Source organism: Ursus maritimus, unplaced genomic scaffold (genome assembly GCF_017311325.1).
Source record: "Ursus maritimus isolate PB19 unplaced genomic scaffold, ASM1731132v1 scaffold_7, whole genome shotgun sequence".
Classification (NCBI taxonomy): domain Eukaryota; kingdom Metazoa; phylum Chordata; class Mammalia; order Carnivora; family Ursidae; genus Ursus; species Ursus maritimus.
This window is the reverse complement of record NW_024426885.1, coordinates 34,087,086-34,108,414: the sequence shown is the minus strand read 5'-3', so window position 1 is coordinate 34,108,414 and position 21,329 is coordinate 34,087,086. Positions and strand designations below refer to the sequence as shown.

The 21,329-nt window shown below is 35.6% G+C and overlaps 1 protein-coding gene across 1 annotated transcript in view; it reads left to right on the top strand.

The window, feature by feature from the left end:
• The window catches only part of MARCHF5 (membrane associated ring-CH-type finger 5), a 50,310-nt gene that overhangs the window by 10,907 nt on the left and 18,074 nt on the right, over positions 1-21,329 (top strand). Inside the window, exon 2 of the mRNA XM_008696246.2 lies at positions 6,443-6,645. Within this exon, the coding sequence (XP_008694468.1) occupies positions 6,443-6,645 (203 nt within the window). The remainder of the gene's footprint in view (positions 1-6,442; positions 6,646-21,329) is intronic.

Sequence of the window (21,329 nt, the reverse complement as noted above, 5' to 3'; positions counted from 1 at the left end):
AGGAGACTTAAAAAGGAAATAAAGAAGGAAAAAGAAAAGAAGGATAGCTAGAGCAGATTCTCAAACTTCAAGTATTGTGATCACCTGTCAGCCTGTGATCAAAAAATACAATGTCAACAGTTCCTCAAGAAAATTAGAATTACCGTATGTAATCCAGTGGTGCCACTTCTGGGTGTATATACCTCAAAGAATTGAAAGCAGGGCCTCAAAGAAATATTTGTATACCCATGTTCATAGCATTATTTACAGTAGCTAAATATGGAAGCAACCCAAGTAGCTATTGAACAGTGAACGGATAAGCGGATAAGCATTATGGAATATTATTCAGCTTTAAAAAAGGAAGGATATTCTGCGGTAAGCTACAACGTGGATCAACCTTGAGGACATTGTGCTAAGTGAAATAAGCCAGTCACGAGACAAATACTGGATGTTTCCATTTATATGAGGTACTTAGTGTCTTTATGATTTTGACTATTCTATAATGGTGTTTGTCAGGGGCTGAGGGGAAGAGAGAATGGGGAGTTGCTTAATAGGTATAGAGTTTCAGATGGGTGGTTGTGATGGTTGCAAAACACTGTGAATGTATTTTTTTTTAAGGTTTTATTTATTTATTTGACAGAGAGAGGGAAAGAGCATAAGTAGGGGGAGTGGCAGAGGGAGAGGGAGAAGCAGACTCCCCACTGAGCAGGGAGCACAACAGGGGGCTTGATCCCAGGACCCTGAGATCGTGACCTGAGCTGAAGGTAGGCACTTAACTGACTGAGCCACCCAGGCACCTCAACATTGTGAATTAATTAATTAATTTATTTATTTATTTATTTATTTAAGATTTTATTTATTTGACAGAGAGAGAGGCAGTCAGCGAGAGAAGGAACACAAGCAGGGGGAGTGGGAGAGGAAGTAGCAGGCTCCCAGCAGAGGAGCCTGATGTGGGACTCGATCCCAGGACTCTGGGATCACGCCCTGGGCCGAAGGAAGACGCTTAACGACTGAGCCACCCAGGTGCCCCTGTGAATGTATTTAATACCACTAAACTATACACTTAAAAATGCTTAAGATGGTAAATTTTATGTTATATGTATTTTGCCACAATAAAAAAGAAAAATAATTAAATGGGGTTTTTTAAATAAAATTTTTAAATGTAGTGTCACTTCCTACTCCCAGAGTTTCTCATTCTGTATGGTCTTCGGTAGGGCCTGAGAATTTACATTTCTAGTAAGTTCTCAAATGATGTTTGTGCATCACATTGAACAGATTGGAAGATTGAAGGGGACCAGGGAGCAGGGGATGACTTAAAGAGAAACTTAGACTTTGGTCGGAAATTACAACCTCTTCTTGAGTGTGGACTTTGAAAGGTTTTTGGCTTTGTTCTTTGAAATAGGAAATAGCCAGTTATTCTCCCTTATTAGGACATTCAGAATGCATCCCATAAATTATAACATTAAAATTGTGATAACTCGAATTAAAGTAGAATTGTTATATCGACCCTAAAATGCAAATATTATGGCATTATCAGTAAAATTTTTAATTTCAAAATGTTGGGTTTTATCTTTGTTGTCTGTTTTTATCTAAGAAAAGCTTGAAGACTCAAAGTACTTGCAATGAGAATTAGGTTTATTTAAGACTTTTCTGTTCAAGTTCTGGTCAGTAGGAAACAAAGCTGTTGACAAAAAATACTGTGTGTACTTATAAAAGCTGTTTGGAGTTTATATCATATGATTGTTCTGGGCCCGTCTCCTATATCTAGTTTTTCACACTCTATCAAGATTGTTTGGGTTGCACTTGGTGGGAAATCTGCCCCAAACTGGTTAAACTAAAAAAAAAAAAACAAAACAGCTATAGGTTTATGTAAGTGAACAGTGCAGAAGTATATTTAGCTTTAAGCACAGCTTGATACATGTCTCAAAGCTATCAGTTTCTTTCAGCTTCCTCTGGGTTCTTAGGCTCCACATGGTGGTTCTCCTGGCAGTATAGCCTTACACCTTCATTTAGTTTCACACTTTCCTGCCTTCAAGCTCAGTAAAAAAAGAGAAAGCCTGTGTTACCAGCTTTGCCAGCAAAAATTCCAAGATCAGTCCTTTAAAACCAGCTTCATGGGCCCAGTCTTCAATCACTGTAATTTGGGGGTGGGATATGCTCTCAAACCAATCTCAGGATTACTTTTCCTGGAGCTGGGGATGGGGGAGGACGAACTGCCTAAACTACATACAGGACTGATGTTATAAGAGAAGGGTGGTTTTCCATTGAAAGCGTGGGGTGCTGTTCCTAAAAAAGAGGAGAAATCATGCTGTCCATTAAACCACAAATTTCTTCTCTGTCCTCAGCATTCTAAGATCTTGAGAAACTGTAAACCCATCATTTTCAGTGACCTCTTTCTCCCTAAAAGGAGGGAGGTGGGGAATCAGAGAATAAATAACTGAAATAGACTGCACCAAGAAGGGAGTGGGGTATAAGGAAGGAAAGAGGGAAAGCATAATTATAAGATCTTCTCAGCTTATGTTCCTGGTCAGTCTATCAGAAGTTTTATGAAAATGAAGAAAGGAAGGATTCATAAATATACATATTTTATTCCCTCCCCCGTTTTCCAGCCCTGAAGACTAGTAACTCTGTCCTATATAAGCTATTTGCCTAAAAACATTTATGTGACCATTTTTATATACTTTAAGTTAATTTCCCATGTGTCTGGCCCTTTTATCACAGACTAATGTTCTTTACATATTAGGTAGATTAAACTCACATATCTAGTAAGGTTGTAAATCAGTTAATAAATTCTTTAGAACTTAACATTTTCTGTACTATCACTTATATTTTTTAAAAAGCAGTTATTTATAACATAAGCAAATCCAGTATGTGTCTCCTTCATACAGTTTGCTTTCACCAATCCCTTTACTTTTTTTTTTCACCTGCCATTTTTCTTTTTTCTTTCTTTCTAAGATATTTAATTATTAGAGAGCACCTGTGAGCCAATGGGAGGAAGGGCAACGGGAAGGGAGAGGGACAAACAGACTTGGTGCTGAGCATGGAGCCCTACACAGGGTCCTGTCTCATGACCTGATCATGACCTGAGCCCAAACCAAGAGTCGGATGCTTAATCAAATGAGCCACCCAGGCGCCCCTCACCTGCCATTTTTCTATACCAGCAGTTCTCAAACTTCACCTCAGGATCACCTTCACAGAATTCAAGGCCCTCTTCCTCCAGAGTTTCTGATTCACTAGCTCTGGGGTGGAACTAGAGAATTTGCAGGTTACCAAAGGAGGCTGAAGCTGCTGGTCCAGGAAACTTTGTTTCAAGAATCTCTGTAATCACCTGTCCCTGCCTCTGCTAATTTCTGTCACTCCTCCCTGAAGCCTTCTCTGATCTATCCAAATTGATCACTCAATTTCTTCTTAAAATGGATATACCTATGGTAATTTCACTGGAACCTTTAATCTCTTCTCTCTACTGGATGTGCCCTAATTGTAGGATTTTCCAAATAGATACAATCATCCATTTATTTTGTGCAACAACATGGACCCAGTGAATGCTCAGTAAATGTTGCTGGCAACATGTGTACTATTGTTAGAAAATTGCATTACATATTTGTAGCTAACCTATAATTTTTAGATGAAGTAATTTGGTGTTATCAGAAGTTTAATATTTGATCTCAAATGACCATCATCAAATTAACTGTGTAATGACTGGAATAAAGAGAAAATGGATATGGTAAGTCAGTGGGTTTGAGAGTATTGGTATCAGTAATGTTTCTTTTAATATCTCCTCTGTAAGATAAATTCAATTAATCTGTAACAAGCATTAGCTTCAAAACCCAAATTTGTAAACTGTATACTATCACTATGAATCAAACAATAAAAGCAAGGTTATTTGTATTAGCAGTTCTTATTGGGCTTAACTTCTAGTATGTTTCCATATAAATCATATGGAAAATAAATAATTGTTCAACTATCTTACCTACCATAGTTGTGAAATTAGAAAAAATACCTAAAATGCTTTAAATGTCAGTTGAGTACCTTCTAAAAAGTAAACTATAAAAAGTGTTTAGGGGTATACTGATGCCTTAACTTTGAAATGCGTCAAAAAAAATGGATTGATGGATGAATATGTAGTATAGCGCATATAAAGCAAAATGGTAAGAATTATAAAATCTAGATATTGAGAATATGGATAGTCACTGAACAGTTTTTCACCTTTTTTTTGAAAGTTTGAAATTTTTCATAATAAAATTTGGGGAAAGATAACCTTAACACTAAATAGAATTTGTGGGGAATATAGCTATACAAGTACTTGCTTTAGATTGAAATACGAAATTGCCATTTATATAGGTCAAAAACAGACAATACAGGCAATTTCATTTGGTTCAACCTAGTATTAAAGTTGTTCTGAGTAGATGTATTTTTACATTTTGGTTTTTTTCCTGATGACTGAAATTGCCTTTATTCAATTCACCGTAATACTGATTAATCATGCTAGTCTAGAATATGCTCATTGTTGAAATGAAAAATTTAGAAGAACTTAGAAAGTTTCTAGGTATTCTGCCTGTGTGTTGTTACCAAAACTCTGTATCTCATTTCCCAGAGGTATATAAATATATTTACAAAATTACCTCAGTTGTGGGTCAGATACATACTAACACATCAGTTAACGAAGTCTGTTTGCTCTCTACTTGTCAGTTGAAGTTCTGTGGAAAACTTTGTAGATTATAGCGTTACATCCCAGTCAAACCATGGCTAATGATGATGGTTGCATAACAGTATGAATGCACTTCATGCTGATTATACTCTAAAAAATGGTTAAAGTAGTACAATTTATGTATATTTTCCTACAATAAAATTTAAAAGGTGGAGAGGAGGAGGGGGCACTGCACTTTTGGATAACCAATTCAGACCGCTTGGCTGAGGTGGGTCAGAGTGCTAAAGAAACACTACCTACCTACCATTTTTTACCAAAGTCATATGAAACCTGACTGAATTTGAAAGCAGAGTAAAATCACAATTTTGGATGTTATTGCTGTGAATTCAGTTAAGCTTTTTTCCCTATTCTAGTTGGAAAATTTTAATTGGAGAACACAATTAAAATTTATGTTGTTCTACAAGGACTGGAGACCTCACGCATCTATAGTACCTGATTATATAGTCTTTCCCATTGAGCATAGTTAAGCTAGTTGTTCTGACAGAAGCCACTCATCTAATTAAATGAAAAGTACACAGTAGGTAGCAAGCTTTAATTAGCAGTTTCCAGTTGTACAAACTTTAATAGAGGGAGGAGTGAATGGTTTCACTGAGTTGAATTGTTTCTGCCCTAATGGAAATTAGTGTCAAAACTTGTGTCAATTGGGAGAAAAAATAAAGAATTGAAACCTAATCCCACAAGAACAAATTAGACTTCATGAGGTACTCTTTTTTTTTTTTTTTCAAGATTTTTTTTTTTTTTTTTTAGGGGTGCCTGGGTGGCTCAGTTGGTTAAGCATCTGACTCTTGATTTCATCTCAGGTCATGATAGGGTTGTGGGATCAAGTCCCATATCAAGTTCTATGCTCAGTGGAGAGTCTGCTGGACATTCTCTTTCTCTAGGAGAGAAAGGGAGGGAGAGAGAGAAGGAAGAGGGAAAGAATCTTAAGCAGACTTCCCACTGAGCACTGAACCTAATAAAGAGTTGGACGCTTAACCAACTGAACCACCCAGGCGTCCCCATGAAGTAAGTACTCTTAAAAGCAAAATGGGAAATGTTTTAAAATTAACTATCTCAATAGAATTTTTAATATAAGCACCTCAGAGTTGAGACTTCTAAATTTCAAATATAATAATTATAATTTCACAAAAAAGGAAAGCCACTCATACCTATAATGGAAACATTCAGGCCCAAATTTACTATATCACTATACTAAAACAAGTGATCCTAATGCCTTCATCTCTTCCCTTTGTGCTCTTTTTTAAAACTTAATAATCTCTCTTCTCATAATCATACTTTACCAGAGAGAGAAATGGTTTTTTTTCCTTGGTTGAAAATTGAATAAGACCATAGTGAAATTATTTCTGTAATACTTAGTTTCCCAAGTTGAAGAGGTTAAGAGGTTAGTGCTGTTGAAGTGGGGAAAATACTGAATTTCACATATTCCTGTGCTTACCACTCCTCAAAGAATTACTAGGTCTTATAAAACAAAAGCAGCTTGAGGGTTGTCATTTTGTGCTGATGCATAATTTTTAGAAAGATGGAGGAAATTACATAAAAGCAAAATTCAGAATACAAGATTCTTCAGAGGAATACAAGAAAAAGCAGAAATTCGTCTACTGGAAATGTATTGATTGTTTTGTCTTCTTGGTATTTAAATGTGAAGTAGAGGTTCTATAATATAAAATAGTGGGCTCATCCCATTAAGTTAGAGCTACAGTAGAAAGGAGACTGGGGTCTTAAAGATAACATCATTATTTCTGTTTTAATTTACAGAAGTTGCTGGGTGTGTTTTGCCACTGATGAAGATGATAGAACAGCTGAATGGGTGAGACCATGCAGGTGCAGAGGATCTACAAAATGGGTTCACCAGGCTTGTCTACAGCGCTGGGTAGATGAAAAACAAAGAGGAAACAGTACAGCCAGAGTGGCATGTCCTCAGTGCAATGCTGAATACTTAATAGTTTTTCCAAAGTTGGGTAAGCAGATCCTTAAAAACAACAGAGATATATGTGATGTTATTTTATATAACTCTATGATCTCAGGTTTATTTTAAAGTGACCCATCTGTTTGCTGCTTTGTAAATTTCTCTCTTTCTGTTGTTTCCTCTCTAAATGTTATTTGTTTTGCCAGCAGTTTACATTATCCTTAATGTATCCTCAAATCCACCCATTTGTGTGTTAAATGTTTTTATTTTGGTTGAGTGGATAAAAAACTTGGACATCTAATTCGGTGGATAAAATCAAATAACAAAACTATAATAAAAAGGCTGACCAAAAGAGCCTTATTCTCTGGAGACCATTGATGTAGGAGAAAGAGAACAATGTGTTCTTTCTAATACTTATCCTTAATTCTTCCATTAAGGAATAAAAGTAGGGAAGTTAAAGACTTAATAGTGTTAATCTCATCTTTGGAATCCAATTTATGTGGTGGTCCTTCATGAAAACTGCTTTCTTCTTTCTGTAACTTGGCAGGCAAGGAATGACCAAAGATCTTCTAGAATGGGACTAGCATTGAAAAAAGTAGAGCACGCTATTTAAAGGAAGCTGTAACTAAGGCTGATACTTAGTTACCATGTTCCATTACAGCCATGTGATTATGAACTGGTGTCTGTTTGATGTTTATGCCATACCAGTTGTTAAACATTTTTAATACCACCTTTGACTGTAGTCAAGAGATATATGAAGGCACTTTGGGTTCTGGGAAGGTCAGACAAAGAATGACTTTCAAGGGGGAGGAGAATTCAAGGAGAAATTTGAAATAATTATTAGATGTGTGTTTTCTAGGGGCTATACATACTGAAATAAGACCCCCTTTAAAAAAAATAAGGCAACATAAATGCAGATAATGAAATGCTTTTCTAATGTGAGACAGTTAATCAGGGCAAACAAAATTTCCTTGATTGTCTGTATTTCTCTAGCGTAATTCATAAGGAATATGAAGGAAGAAATAATAGCTTCTTGTGAAAGGAAAGTAGTAGAGAAAGTAGTTTTCTCAAACATTTAGAATATGTGGACCACATGATGGGTCTTCATGTACACCACGGATTTTAGATAAAGACAAAAAAGTAATCCAAAAGTTGACCCTTGAACAACACAGTGGTTAGGGGCACTGACCCACCCCCTGCGCAGTTAAAAATTCACCTACAGCGGGGCTCCTGGATGGCTCAGTCTGTTAAGTGTCCGACTCTTGATTTCCACTCAAGTCATGATCTCAGGGTCGTGAAATCGAGCCCTGTGTCAGCTCCATCCTGAGTGCAGAGCCTGCTTGAGATTCTCTCCTCCTCTGCACCTCCCCGCTTATGTGGGCTCGCTCGCTCTCTCTCTCTTAAAAAATAAAAATATTAAAAATTCACCTACAGTTTTTGACCCCCCTAAAACTTATCTACTAATAGCCTTACCATTAATATAAACGTTGATTCACACATATTTTATATATTTTATGTATGAGATACTGTATTCTTACAATAAAGTAAGCTGGAGAAAAGAAAATGTTAAGAAAATCCTAAGAGAAGGGCACCTGCGTGGCTCAGTCAGTTAAGCTTCTGCTTTTGGCTCAAGTCATGATCTCAGGGTCCTGGAATTGAGCCCCACATCATGCTCCCTGTTTAGCAGGGAGTCTGCTTCTCCCTCTCCCTCTCCCCCCTGCTCCTGCTCTCTCGCTCTCAAATAAAATAAATAAAATTAACAAAAAAATCATAAGAGAAAACACATTTATAGTACTGTACTGATTTTGTATAAAAAAAAAAATCCACATATAAGTAGAGCCACACAGGTCAAACCATGTTGTTCAGGAGTCAACTATAATATTAAAGCAGTATTCTAAAATAATTTAAACATTAGGAAAAGCAATTACTGCTGCATTCTTTCACCATACTGATACCTAGCTCGCTAAAGTCAAAGGTTTCATATTTAACTGTTTCTTTTCCTACTCTTTAATTCTACTGATAATCCCACTTTTCAACTATAGGTTTTTGAGAATAGCAGCAAGTACAGGATGATTCTGTTAAATGTTTTAGATGTTGAAATGGATGGATACAAAAATTACTGTAAGAATTCTCACTGAAAATTACATACATTGTTATATGAGGCACTGAGTTGACGAATGGCACTCAGCAGTGAAGCTAAATATTTAATTTTGGAAGATGGCAGTGGGTAAATCTGTCCTTTTGGTTGTATTCAGTTCTAGGAAATAAATTTTTAGGTCTAGTGTTAGTAATACGATTTTTAGGTATACCTAATACTAAGACATTGATTTTTTTTTTCTTTCCCTTACGGCAAGGAAAGAAAATGGGTAGATGTTGAAAAGTTCAGACTCTGTGTGGTTAAGTCATCTGTATCATGATTTGGTCTTTATATTTTATCCTTTTTTTTTTTAAGATTTTCTTTAGAGAGTGTGTGTGCATGCACTTGTGAGCCGGGAGGAGGGGCAGAGGGAGAAGAAGGAAGAGAGTCTTAAGTAGGCTCCACACGCAGCATGGAGCCCAGCACAGGGCTCAATCTTACAAACCTGGGATCATGACCTGAGCTGAAATCAAGAGTCAGACGTTTAGCCGACTGAGCCACTCAGGCATCCCCTTCCATGCAGTTTTTAACACTGACCCAAGAACACAAGACTTACTGTCAAATGCCAGCTGTTGTCTGTAAATGAAGCCATGTGTGAATTAGCTTTCAAGTGCCATACTCTTTCTTGCTACACGAATGGCTAGTGTTCTTGGCCCTGATCCCAGTATACCTTTTCAAGTCAAGTTCAAAAATAACTGTTGGTTAAAAGAAAATCCCTCCTCTATAGCATTTTTTCACTGATGATCAGTTAAAAGTTGCATATATTTCTTGATTTACGTGTTATGTAAATGCCAAGAGTTGATTCATACTCTGAACACTAGTGGTTTCTTTCAGCCATGAAACAAAATATTTAAGAACATACATCTGTGATACTAATTGTTGTTCCTTGCTGTGTACCAAATACATGATGTACTGTAGTGTCATGTGATGATAGAATTTTGCCAGTAGATTGTTTTCTCTTTTAGCATATTCATGATTAATTTTGCACTGACCATTTATACCTGTTTTTGTTAAAATAAGTTGAAGTTCCTTTGACTACAGTTTTTAATCTTTGTTTTCAGTGACACAATTCATAATACAGACTTTGATTGCAAGCTGGAGTGGTTGAAAATTATATGAATGCTTCAGTGACTTCTTGTCCCTGTTTTATAACTTTTCAGTCCCTGTTTAATAATGTGTTACAGTACAGTGGGAACAAGGAGGTCTCCTTGTACAAACTAATCCTAATTCACTGGTCACAGCCCATTCCTAGATCACACTATTTTCACTCTGATATTATACCATTTATCATTTGTGACATTCTGAGTTAAATGTGTTTTTATCACTTTTACTCTTCAGTGAACATTTGAGGCATTGATTCTCATTCTTAAATTTGGGATTTAACACATGACAATATTAACAAAATACATGTTTAACCAGTGTAAACAACTCACGTGATGTGAAGGCTTGTTAGCTAAAACAGTCTCCTCTGAACTATTCTTGTAGAGTATGTGTGACCCTGAAAACATAACAATTAAGAACTAACAAGAATTTTCTTGAAATTAATTATTTTACTTTTCAAATTTGGGAAATGTTTGTGATCAGAATTTTTATTACTTTTTCATCAAATTGTTTGTAGACCAGTTAATAAATTGCCAGGCACTACCTTTGGTCTCCAAACAACACGTGAGAGACACTGGCTAGACAAAGGAATACAAGATAAGAGAATTTGCAGAGAGGAAGAGGTGATGGTTAATATTCTGTGGGATGATCTCTGTGTAGCAGGTATTTTAAGTTTTATATGGATTTAAACTCAGTCTGGCTGGGGAGCTGCCAAATCTGCATCTTCTCTAGTACTTAATGGTGGTCAGAATGGAGGGGTGGTGGCAAGTGTGTGTTAATTATATAGGGAGCACAATATAGGGAATGTATTGTGCTCAGTTATGAAAAACTTAGCAGACTCCTCAGACTTTCATTCCTCTCACTTTGTCAGCCATCTTAGGGTTTGGTTTCTTCTTTCTGCTAGTGAGTTAGGCCAGTTGCATGTATGCAACTACTTAAAAAGGTCAGAGTGTCCTCTCGAACTTTAACTTCTCCTTCCCCCATCGTCTGTTTGAATTCAAATCTGTATTTTTATGAGATCACCAGATAAGTCATGTACATGTTAAATTTAAGAAGCTTTGCTTTAAAACATGAAGAGAGTACCAGCTGGAAAACGTTTGTCTTTTATTAAAAATAAAGCATTTCTATGAAATTTAAGATCAGGTAGTAATCTTGGTTAGCCAAACAGAAAAATTCAAAGGAGAGTATCTCAAGGGCAGAGTTCTTGATTCCCAAAAGTAGCAGAGACTGATTCACATTAGCTTCTTTTTCTTTAATTTCTTTCAATGATATTTTGTAGTTTTCAGTGTGCAGGTCTTTTGCTTTGTTAAATTTATTCCTAAGTATCTCACTTTTTTTCCACTTTTTAAAAATGGAATTGTTTTCTTAATTTTATTTTCAGATTGTTTATTGTGAGTGCATAGAACACAATTGATTTTTGTATTTTAATCTCGTGTCCTAAAACTATGCTGAACTCTTTTAATGGTTCTGATAGTTTTTAAGCATTTTCTATTTACAGGATCATTTTATCTGTCAATATAGTTTTACTTCCTCTTTCCCAGTCTTGATGCTTTTATTTCATTCTCTTACCTAATTGCTCTGGCTGCAGCCACCAGTACTTCAGTGGAAGTGGTTAGGACAGACATCCTTGTCTTGTTTTTAGTCTTAGGAGAAAGTCTTTCCCTATTAAGTATGTTATCTCTGAGTTTTTCATGTGGCTTTTATCAGGTTGAGAATGTTTCTTATGTTCCTCTTTTGTTGAGTGTTTTTACATGCAAGGGTAAATACTTTTTCTGAATCTATTGAGCTCATGTAGTTTTTGTTCTTTATTGTTGTGTATTACACTGATTGATTTTCATGTTAAACCAACTTTACATTCATGGGATAAATTCCACTTACTCATGGTATTTAATGGATTTTAGATGTTGCTGGATTTGGTTTGCTAGTATTTTTTTGAGAATTTTTCTGTCTGTAGTCATAATGGATATTGGTCAGTGGTTTTCTTGTGATTTCTTTCACTGGTTTTGGTATTGGGGTAATACTGCCCTCATAGAATGAGTTGGCAAGTGATCTCTCCTCTTACATTATTTTGGGAAGAGTTTGTGAATGGTTGTTAATTCTTTAAATGTTTGGTGGCAGTGAAGCCATGTGGTCCTGGGCTTTTCTTTATAGGAAGTTTTTGGATTACTAGTTAAATCTTTTCACTTGTTATAAAGGTCTGTTCAGATTTTCTGTTTCTTCTTGAGTCAGTTTCAGTAATTTGTGTCTTTCTACAGATTTGTTCATTTCATCTAGATTATCTAATTTGTTGGCCTGTGATTATAGTATTCCTTTATAATACTTTTTATTTCTATATGGTTAGTATTAATGTCCCCTCTTTCATTCATAATTTTAGTAATTTGAATCTTTTTTTTTCTTGGTCAGTATAGCTAAAGGTTTGTCAGTTTTGTTGATCTTTTTTAAAGACCCAGATTTTGGCTTCATTGATTTTTCTCCATTTTTCCATTTTCTATTTCATTTATTTCCACGCTAGTCTTTATTATTTCCTTCTTTATGCTTGGTTTGCTTTAGTTTGCTTTCCTTTTCTAGTTTCTTAAGGTAGAAGTTTAGGTTATTGGTTTGAGTTTTTGCTTTTTTGTAGACTGTTTTTTAGAGCAGTTTTAGGTTCACAGCAAAATTGAGAGGAAAGTACAGAAAAAGCCTGTATATTCCCTGCCTCGTCATATGCATAGCCTTCTCCATGATCACCATCCTTCACTAAAGGTACACATTTGTCATAATTAACAAAACTATATTGATACTTCATTATCACCCAAAGTCCATAGTTTGAATCCATTAGGATTCACTTGATGGTTGTATATTCTATGGATATAGACAAATGTGTAATGACATATATCCACCGTTATCGTATAACACATAGTATTTTTATTCCACTGAAAATCCTCTGCGCTCCACATATTCATCCCTCCCTCCTCCCTAACCCCTGTCAGCCACTGGTCTTTGTACTACCTCCATATTTTTGCCTTTTAGAGAATGCCATATAGTTGTAATCATACAGAATGCAGGGTTTTCAGATTGGGGCTTCTTTCACTTAGTAATATATATGTATGTATATAAAATATATATAGAATTTCTCCATATCTTTCATGGCTTGATAGTTCATTTCTTTTTAGCACTGAATAATATTCCATTGTCTGGATATACACAGTTCATTTTCCATTCACCTACTAAAGGACATCTTGTTCCCAAGTTTTGACAATTAAAAATAAAGCTGCAATAAACATCTGCGTGCCAGTTTTTGTGTGGACGTGGGTTTTCAGTTTATTTAGGTAAATACCAAGGAGCGTGGTTGCTGGATCATGTGGTAAGAGTATATTTAGTTTTGTAAGAAACTGCCAAACTGTCTTTCAAAGTGGCTGAAATTTTGCATTCCCACAGCAGTGAATTCCTATTCTGTATCCTTGTCAGCATTTGGTGTTGTCAATGTTTTGGATTTTAGCTATTCTAATAGATGTTTAGTGATATCTCATTGTTTCAGTTTGCAATCCCTAATGACATGTGGAGCATCTTTTCATGTGTTTATTTGTAATTTTATGTCTTTGGTGAAGTGTCTGTCAGATCTTTTGATCATTTTTTAAATCAGATTGTTTTCTTACTGTTGCGTTTTAAGTGTTTTGTATATTGTGGATGACATTCCTTTATCAGATTGTCTTTTGCAGATGTTTTTTTCCTCAGTCTGTAGGTTGTCTTCTCATTCTCTTGCTCTTTCTTCTTTTTTAATGAAGTCACTTACAGCTGTAAACATCTAAGCACTGCTTAGACTTCTTCTTTGACCATTGGTTACTTAGAAGTGTGTTGTTTAATTTTCACATACTTATAAACTTGCCAGATGTCTGTTATTGATTTTTAATTTTATTCCATTGTGATCGAAGACCATACTTTGATTTCTGTCCTTTTAAATGTATTAAGGCTTGTTTTGTGCCTAACATGGTTTATTCTGACAAATGTTCCATGTACCTTGAGAAGAATGAGTATTCTGTAAATATCTAGTTGGTTCATAGTACTTTCAAATCTTCTCTATTTCCTTGTCGATCTTTTACCTATCCTTCATTGAAAGTAGTATATTGAAGTCTCCAACTATTGTTGAATTGTCTTTCTCCAGTTCTGTCCATTTTTGCTTTCGTTTATTTTGGACTTTATTATGAGGTGCATATATGTTCTTAATTGTTATATCTTACTGATGGATTTGTCCTTTTTGTCATTATAAAATGTCCTTTTTTAAAAAAAATATTTATTTGAGAGAGAGCAAGCATGATTGGGGGGCAGAGGGAGAGAGAGAAGCAGACTCCCCACTGAGCAGGGATCCCAACGTGGGGCTCGATCCCAGGACCCCAAGATCATGACCTGAGCCAAAGGCAGATGCTTAGCTGACTGAGCCACCCAGGTACCCCAAAATGTCCTTTATTTCTAATAATTTTTGTCTTAAAGTTGGTTTTAACTGATACTAATGTAGCCACTTCTGCTTTTTTGTGTTCGTAGATTATTAGTATAGTCTTACTTTTTTTTTTTTTTAAGTAGCCTCCATGCCTGACATGAGGTTTAAACTCAGGACCTTGAGATTAATAGTCACATGTTCTACCAACTGAGTGAGTCAGGTGCCCCCTTAGATTACTTTCAAGCTAAATTTTTATTATAATTTTGTTTTTATTTCTTTGTTATTCTCACCTAAACATTAATTCAAACATCTATGTAGAGTTGAAGATAACAGTCATCCTCAAAAAAATGGTTATCAGGGGTGCCTAGCTGGCTCAGTCAATAGAACATGTGACTCTTGATCTTGGGTAGTAAGTTAGAGCCCCACACTGGGTATAAAAATTACTTAAAAATGAAAAATCTTTAAAAAAAAAGTGGTTATCAAATGTTGAGTGTAAAACTTAAGAGAAACCTTTCCTAGAGAATCTAGCAAATAAAATTTATTTTGTAGTTTTTTTTAAATAATATTAACAGTGATATCAATAGCTATCATTTGTTAACAGGCTCCTACTATTTGCCAGACACTATTTGGGTTGCTTTGCCTGTGCTATTTTATTTAAACCTCTCTAAAGCTCTACACAGTCAGATACTGTCCTTATTTTACAGATAAGAAAACAGATTCAGCAGATTTATTTAATGGAATCCCATGGGCTTCTAGCAAGTAAGTGAGGGAGCCAGGATTTTAAACTGCTGAATTTCTTGTTACTGTCACTCAGTGGATCAGCTACCAGCCCACATATAGATAAGAAATAGTTTCACGTACTGTAAGAATTAACAGGGATGGTGTGAATTTGAATTTATTTGAGATACTGTTAATAAATTATGTGTATGATGTGTAAGTAAAGATTTTCAGTGGTTTGATGCTATTAGAATTGAAGGAGAAACATGGCCAAGAAGCAAAGTGATGGCTAGGGGCTTGCACCAACAAATAGTCTATTCTCTTTTTCCTCTGTGTCCATATCTGCGCTGCTGGACATGGCAAAGAATAGCAAAAGTTTGAAAGAAAAGATGCCACAACTGTAGTATCTCTTAGTATTTTCTTTTGTCTCTTTTAAGTGTTTGAGTTTACTTTATGTATTTTCCCTCTAGATAATATATTCACATGGACCAATTTCAAAAGATACTGAATATACTAGGGTGTTCAATGAAAGTCTTCTTACCATGTCCACCAGCCATAATGCCAGGTTTCTTACTTGGAGGCAACCAATGTTAGCAGACTCAGTGTTTTTTTCCAGGATGTTTCTCTTCTCTCTCCCCCGCTCCATGAAAAGCTATAAATATTAGAGTAGACTTAAAGGAATAAACAAGGGACAGGAAAATACCCAGGAATCAGCAACTATATGAAATCATTCCCACTCTTAGGCCTGAAAGTGCAAGGGAAGAACTTGACAAGAGCTTTAACAGAAGGAGAGAAACTGTTTAACAGGATCTGTGGTTTTAGAGAAAGAAATGCCAACTGCCTGTAGTGAGGGAACAGGGTGGGGGGGACACTTTTACCACCCTCTGATTTTCTAGCCATCCCACTTATTGTTTTAACACACCAGAAGCTAGAGGGCAAGGTTGCCTGGAAGATGCAATTTGTTTGGCAAATTGTGCACAGAACAGAGTGGAGAAAGATGAGCAGTAAACCTGGAGAGGCAGAGTATTGAGCACAATTAGATTATATGTCAAAACACTATGTACAAGTATATTATAGATCATGTTCTATACTTGCTTTTTTTTCTCAGCAATATATGGTAGATACCGTTTTTTATTAGTGTATAAAGAGCTTTTTTTCTTTACAGTTACATAATATTCCATTACACAGATGTATGTATGGTTATTTCTATAAACAGTCTTGTTAATGGACATAAAGGCTGTTTCTAATCTTTCTCTACTACAAACAGTGCTGTCAAAAACAACTGTGTAAAATAATTTTATGCACATGCGCAAATATATCTAAGATAACTAGATGTAGTCTATCTAAATGACTAGAGTAGAATTGCTGGGTCAAAGAGTATGTGCATTTATAACATTAATAGAGATCATCAAATTGGTTTTTGTAGAGATTATACCTATTTAATCTTCCCAACAGCGTATTGGCGTGCCTGCTTTTCCATTGCCTTTGCCAGCATGCTGCTATCAATATACAGAACTAATTATATCTACTGCCTTAACATTGATCAAAGCTCAGCAGAATGTTCACTCAGGTATTTTTTTCTCTGTTATTATAAAATATTTTATTTGTTGAAAAAGAATATATCATAACTACATATGAGGAATAAAGACTAACAAACCATCACTTGCCAACCTACCCCTTAGGTTTAGAAATAAAATATCCTGGTGAGTTCAACATTTTATCATTAAGTAATGACTATTTTATCCACAATAGTACTTTTTTTGTCTTAAACTTGTATATAATATAGACATGATAATACAGAATGGACATCATAATATACCTACACCATCTTTTTGTATTATTTTTTTTAAGATCTTATTTATTAGAGCACAAGCAGGGGGAGCAGGAGAGGGAGAAGCAGGCTCCTTGCTGAGCTGAAGGCAGATGCTTAACTGACTGAGCACCTACACAATCTTTTTTTAAATCAACTTTTTGCTTTAGGACAATTTCTGATTTATAGAAAAATTACAGAAATACTACAGAGAGTTCCCATATATCCCACATCCAGTTTCCTCTACTGTTAACATTTTATCTTAGTGTGGTACATTTGTTATACTTAATGAACCAATGTTGTTACATTGTTATTAACTTAAAGTCCATATTTTATTCAGATTTCTTTAATTATTACCTAATGTCTTCATTCTTTTCCAGGATACCATATTACATTTAGTCATGTCTCCTTAGGCTCCTCTTGGCTGTAATAGTTGTTTAGACTTTTCCTTGTTTTTGAGGACCTTGACAATTTTGATGAGTAATGGTCAGATGTTTTGTAGACTGTCCCCCAGTTGGGTTTTGTCTGATGTTTTTCCCATTATCTGTTGGGGTTATGAGTTTTAGGGAGCAAAACTACAGAGTTGAAGTCCCATTTTCATCACATCACATCAAAGACAAATCTTGTCAACATTACTTATCGCTGGTAATACTGACCTTGATCATCTGGCTAAGGTAGTGTTTGTCAGATTTCCCCACTACAATGCTACTGTTTTCCTCCTTTATATCAGCTTTTTTTTGACGATGTTGTATTTGCCTTTTTATCTTTTCTCATCCTTTTATTTTCAGTTCTTCAGTTATTTTACTTGACATTTATTGTGATACCGGTAGTTGGGTTTTTACTGTCAAATTTTGTGTGTTCTATTTGTAGCACTTTTTCCTTCCCTGCCCCTTTTTCTTGGCTATCTCCTGGGTTGAAGTGTTTTTTCCTCTGATACTGTATTTTCCCCTGTATTAATTTTTAACTTTTATACTTTTTCCCTATTTAAATGGCTACCCTTGAAAAGTCTTAGCTTTTATCTCTTCAAATACTGCCTCTCCCCCGTTCTAGACCTCTGATTAGAGTTACGTTAGACATTTTTATTTTCTTTCATGCCTTTTAACTTTTATGGATTTTCATCTTTAGTTTCTGTGCTGCAGCATTATATTTCTTCTTTTTTTTCTTATATTTTTTTATTATGTTAGTCACCATACAATACATCCCTGATTTTTGATGTAAAGTTCGATGATTCATTAGTTGGCGTATAACACCCAGTGCCCCATGCAATACGTGCCCTCCTTACTACCCATCATCAGCCTATCCCATTCCCCCACCCCTCTCCCCTCTGAAGCCCTCAGTTTGTTTCTCAGAGTCCATAGTCTCTCATGCTTCATTCCTCCTTCTGATTACCCCCCCTTTCTTTCTTCTTAACTGTTACCTGGTTCTCAAATTCTCTTTTCAAGCAGTGTCTAATCTGCAAGGGGTTTTGCTTTCTATAAGTTCTAGTTTTTTCTTAAATGTGCCTGGTAATTGTTCATGGTCTCTTCCATTTTGTTCATTTAAAAGTTATCTTGTATTTTATTACATCATTTTTATGATTGGGTTGATAATTCCATTATCTAAAGTCTTTGGTAGCCTAAATCTGTTGTTTCTCTTCTGGTTCTTATTCACGATGCTTTATTTCTCTTGAGTGTGGGGATTACATTCACATTTGTGTTCTTATTTGTAAACTGTGGATACGAAAGGATTTGCATTAGGGATTTCTCCTTTAGCACAGAGGAATTTCTAACCTGTAATCAGGTAGACTGTAGTTACAAATTTTTAGAGGAAACTATCCTTCTCATCATACTTTTCTTCTTGAAGATAAGAGTTTTCCTTGTTGGCTCACTTCGTTGTCATGTGGGTGGTTGTTTTTTTTCTGGCTTACCCTTTCACTGATGGTTCATGCAACCCTTCTGCGGGTCTCCGAGTCAGCTCTCCAACTATGTATGGACCTAAATCTTAGCATGACTTATAAACCCCAGTATTTTAGCTTTTCCCCTTGTAACTTGTTCATTAGATGAAAGGATCATTTGTCATCATAGGATTTCCCATTTTCTGGATTTTGTTTATACTCACACCCCAAGAATACTTGGGTAATATGTTGCTCTATTCCCTGCATTTCTTATCATGGTGGTTAGATCTCATCAGTGAAGTTAGATTTTTTTTTTTTTTTTTTTTTTTTTTTTTTTAGATTTTATTTCAGACAGAGAGTGAGTGAGAGAGCACAAGCAGGGGTGGAGGCAGCAAGGGAGAAGCAGACTCCCTGCTGAGCAGGGAGCCTGATGCAGGGCTCAATCCCAGGACCCTGAGATCATGACCTGAGCCAAAGGCAGACACTTAACCAATTGAGCCACCCAGATGCCTCTATGATTTTTTTTCAAGAATATTTCGTAGTTCTATGTACTTACTACATCAGAAGGCATATAATGCATAGTGTCTTTAAAAGAAGAAACATTACAACTGACCTCTCAGAAATACAAAGGATCTTAAGAGACTTCTGTGAACAATTGTAGCCAACAAACTGGATAACCTAAAAGTAAAGCATAAATTCCTGGAAACATACAACCTACCAAGACCGAATCATGAAGAAATAGAAAATGTGAACAGACCAACAGCAAGAAGGTATAAACCTCTCAACAAAGAAAAACCCAGGACCAAATGGTTTCAGTGGAGAATTCTAAACATTTAAGGACAATTCAGTGCTAGTCCTTCCTCTTCCCAAAAATGGAAAAGAAAATTCTCAAACTCATTTTATGAGGCCAGCATTATCCCACTTTCAAAGCCATATAAAGACACTACAAGAAAAGAAAATCACAAGCCAGTATCTTGATGACTATAGATGCAAAGATTCCCAACGAAGTACTAGCAAACCAAATTCAACAGCACGTTAAAAGGGTCCACACCATGACCCAGTGGGATTTATCCCTGGGATGGTTCAACATCTGCAAATCAATCACTGTGATATGCCACATTAATAGAATGAAAGTTAAAAATCATATGATTATCTCAATAGATGCAGAAAAAAAGCATTTGACAGAATTCAGTATCCTTTCATGATAAAAAACTCTCAACAAATTTTGTACGGAAGGAATATGCCCCAATATAATAAAGGCTATATGTGACAAACCCACAGCTAACATCATACTTAACATTGAAAGGCTGAAAGCTATCCCACTAAGATCAAGACAGGAGGATCCATTCTTACCACTCCAATTCAGCGTAACACTGGAAGTCCTAGCCAGAGTAGTAGGCAAGAAAAAGAAATAAAAGGCATCCAAATCAGAAAGAAGTAAAGTTGTCTTTGTTTGCAGATGATGTCATAACATGGAAAATCCTAAAGACTGCCCCCCAAAAAAGTTAAATAAATTCAGTAGAGTTGCAGGATACAAAATCAACATACAAAAATCAGTGCATTTCTGTACACTAACAACAAATTATCTGAAAAGGAAAGAAAATCCCATTTATAATATCAAAAGTAATTACTTATGAATAGAACTAAAAATTATAAGACATTGATGCAAGAAATTGAAGACATAAATGAAAAGATATTTCATGTTCATGGATTGAAAGAATATTGTTTTTGTTTTGTTTTGTTTTAAAGATTTTATTTATTTATTTGACAGGGAGAGAGACAGCCAGCGAGAGAGGGAACACAAGCAGGGGAAGTGGGAGAGGAAGAAGCAGGCTCCCAGTGGAGGAGCCTGATGTGGGGCTCAATCCCAGAACTCCAGGATCACGCCCTGAGCCGAAGGCAGACGCTTAACAGCTGAGCCACCCAGGCACCCCGAAAGAATTAATATTGTTTAAAATGTCCATACTACCAAAGCCATATATGGATTCAGTGTAATCCCTGTCAAAATCCCAATGGCATTTTTTACAGAGGTAGAAAAAATAATCCTAAAATTTGTATAGAATCACAAAAGACCCCAAATAACTAAAGCAGTCCTGAGAAAGAACAAAGTAGGAAGCATCACATTTCCTGATTTCAAACTTTATTATGAAGCTGTGGTAATCAAAACAGTATGGTACTGCTGGCATAAAAAGAGACACATAGGCCAATGGAACAGAATCGAGAGCCCATGCATATACATTCAACTAATATTTGACAAAAGGACCCTAGAATACTCAATGGGGAAAGAACAGTCCCTTCAATAAATGGTGTTGGGAAAACTGGATATTCACATGCAAACAAATGAAATTGGATCCTTATACCACTTACAAAAATTAATTTGAAATGGATTAAAGGCTTCAATATAAAACCTGAAACTATAAAACTTCTAGAAGAAATGGAGTTTTCTAATTCAACTCTCTTATATTAAGTTTCTCTGGACTGATACTACTTTCTCTTTCTTTATCCTTGTTTTGGATACAAAATCTTGTGGATTTTATTCTAGTTTATTCTGACTTTAATAATCCATTATAAGATTAGTTTTTGTAAAATATCATTTTCATTTTAGCATGTCTCTCAGGAACTTCCTACATATTGTGTCAAAGATCTAGTCAGGGTTTCTGTCAAGTAACCCAGATCTTAATGGT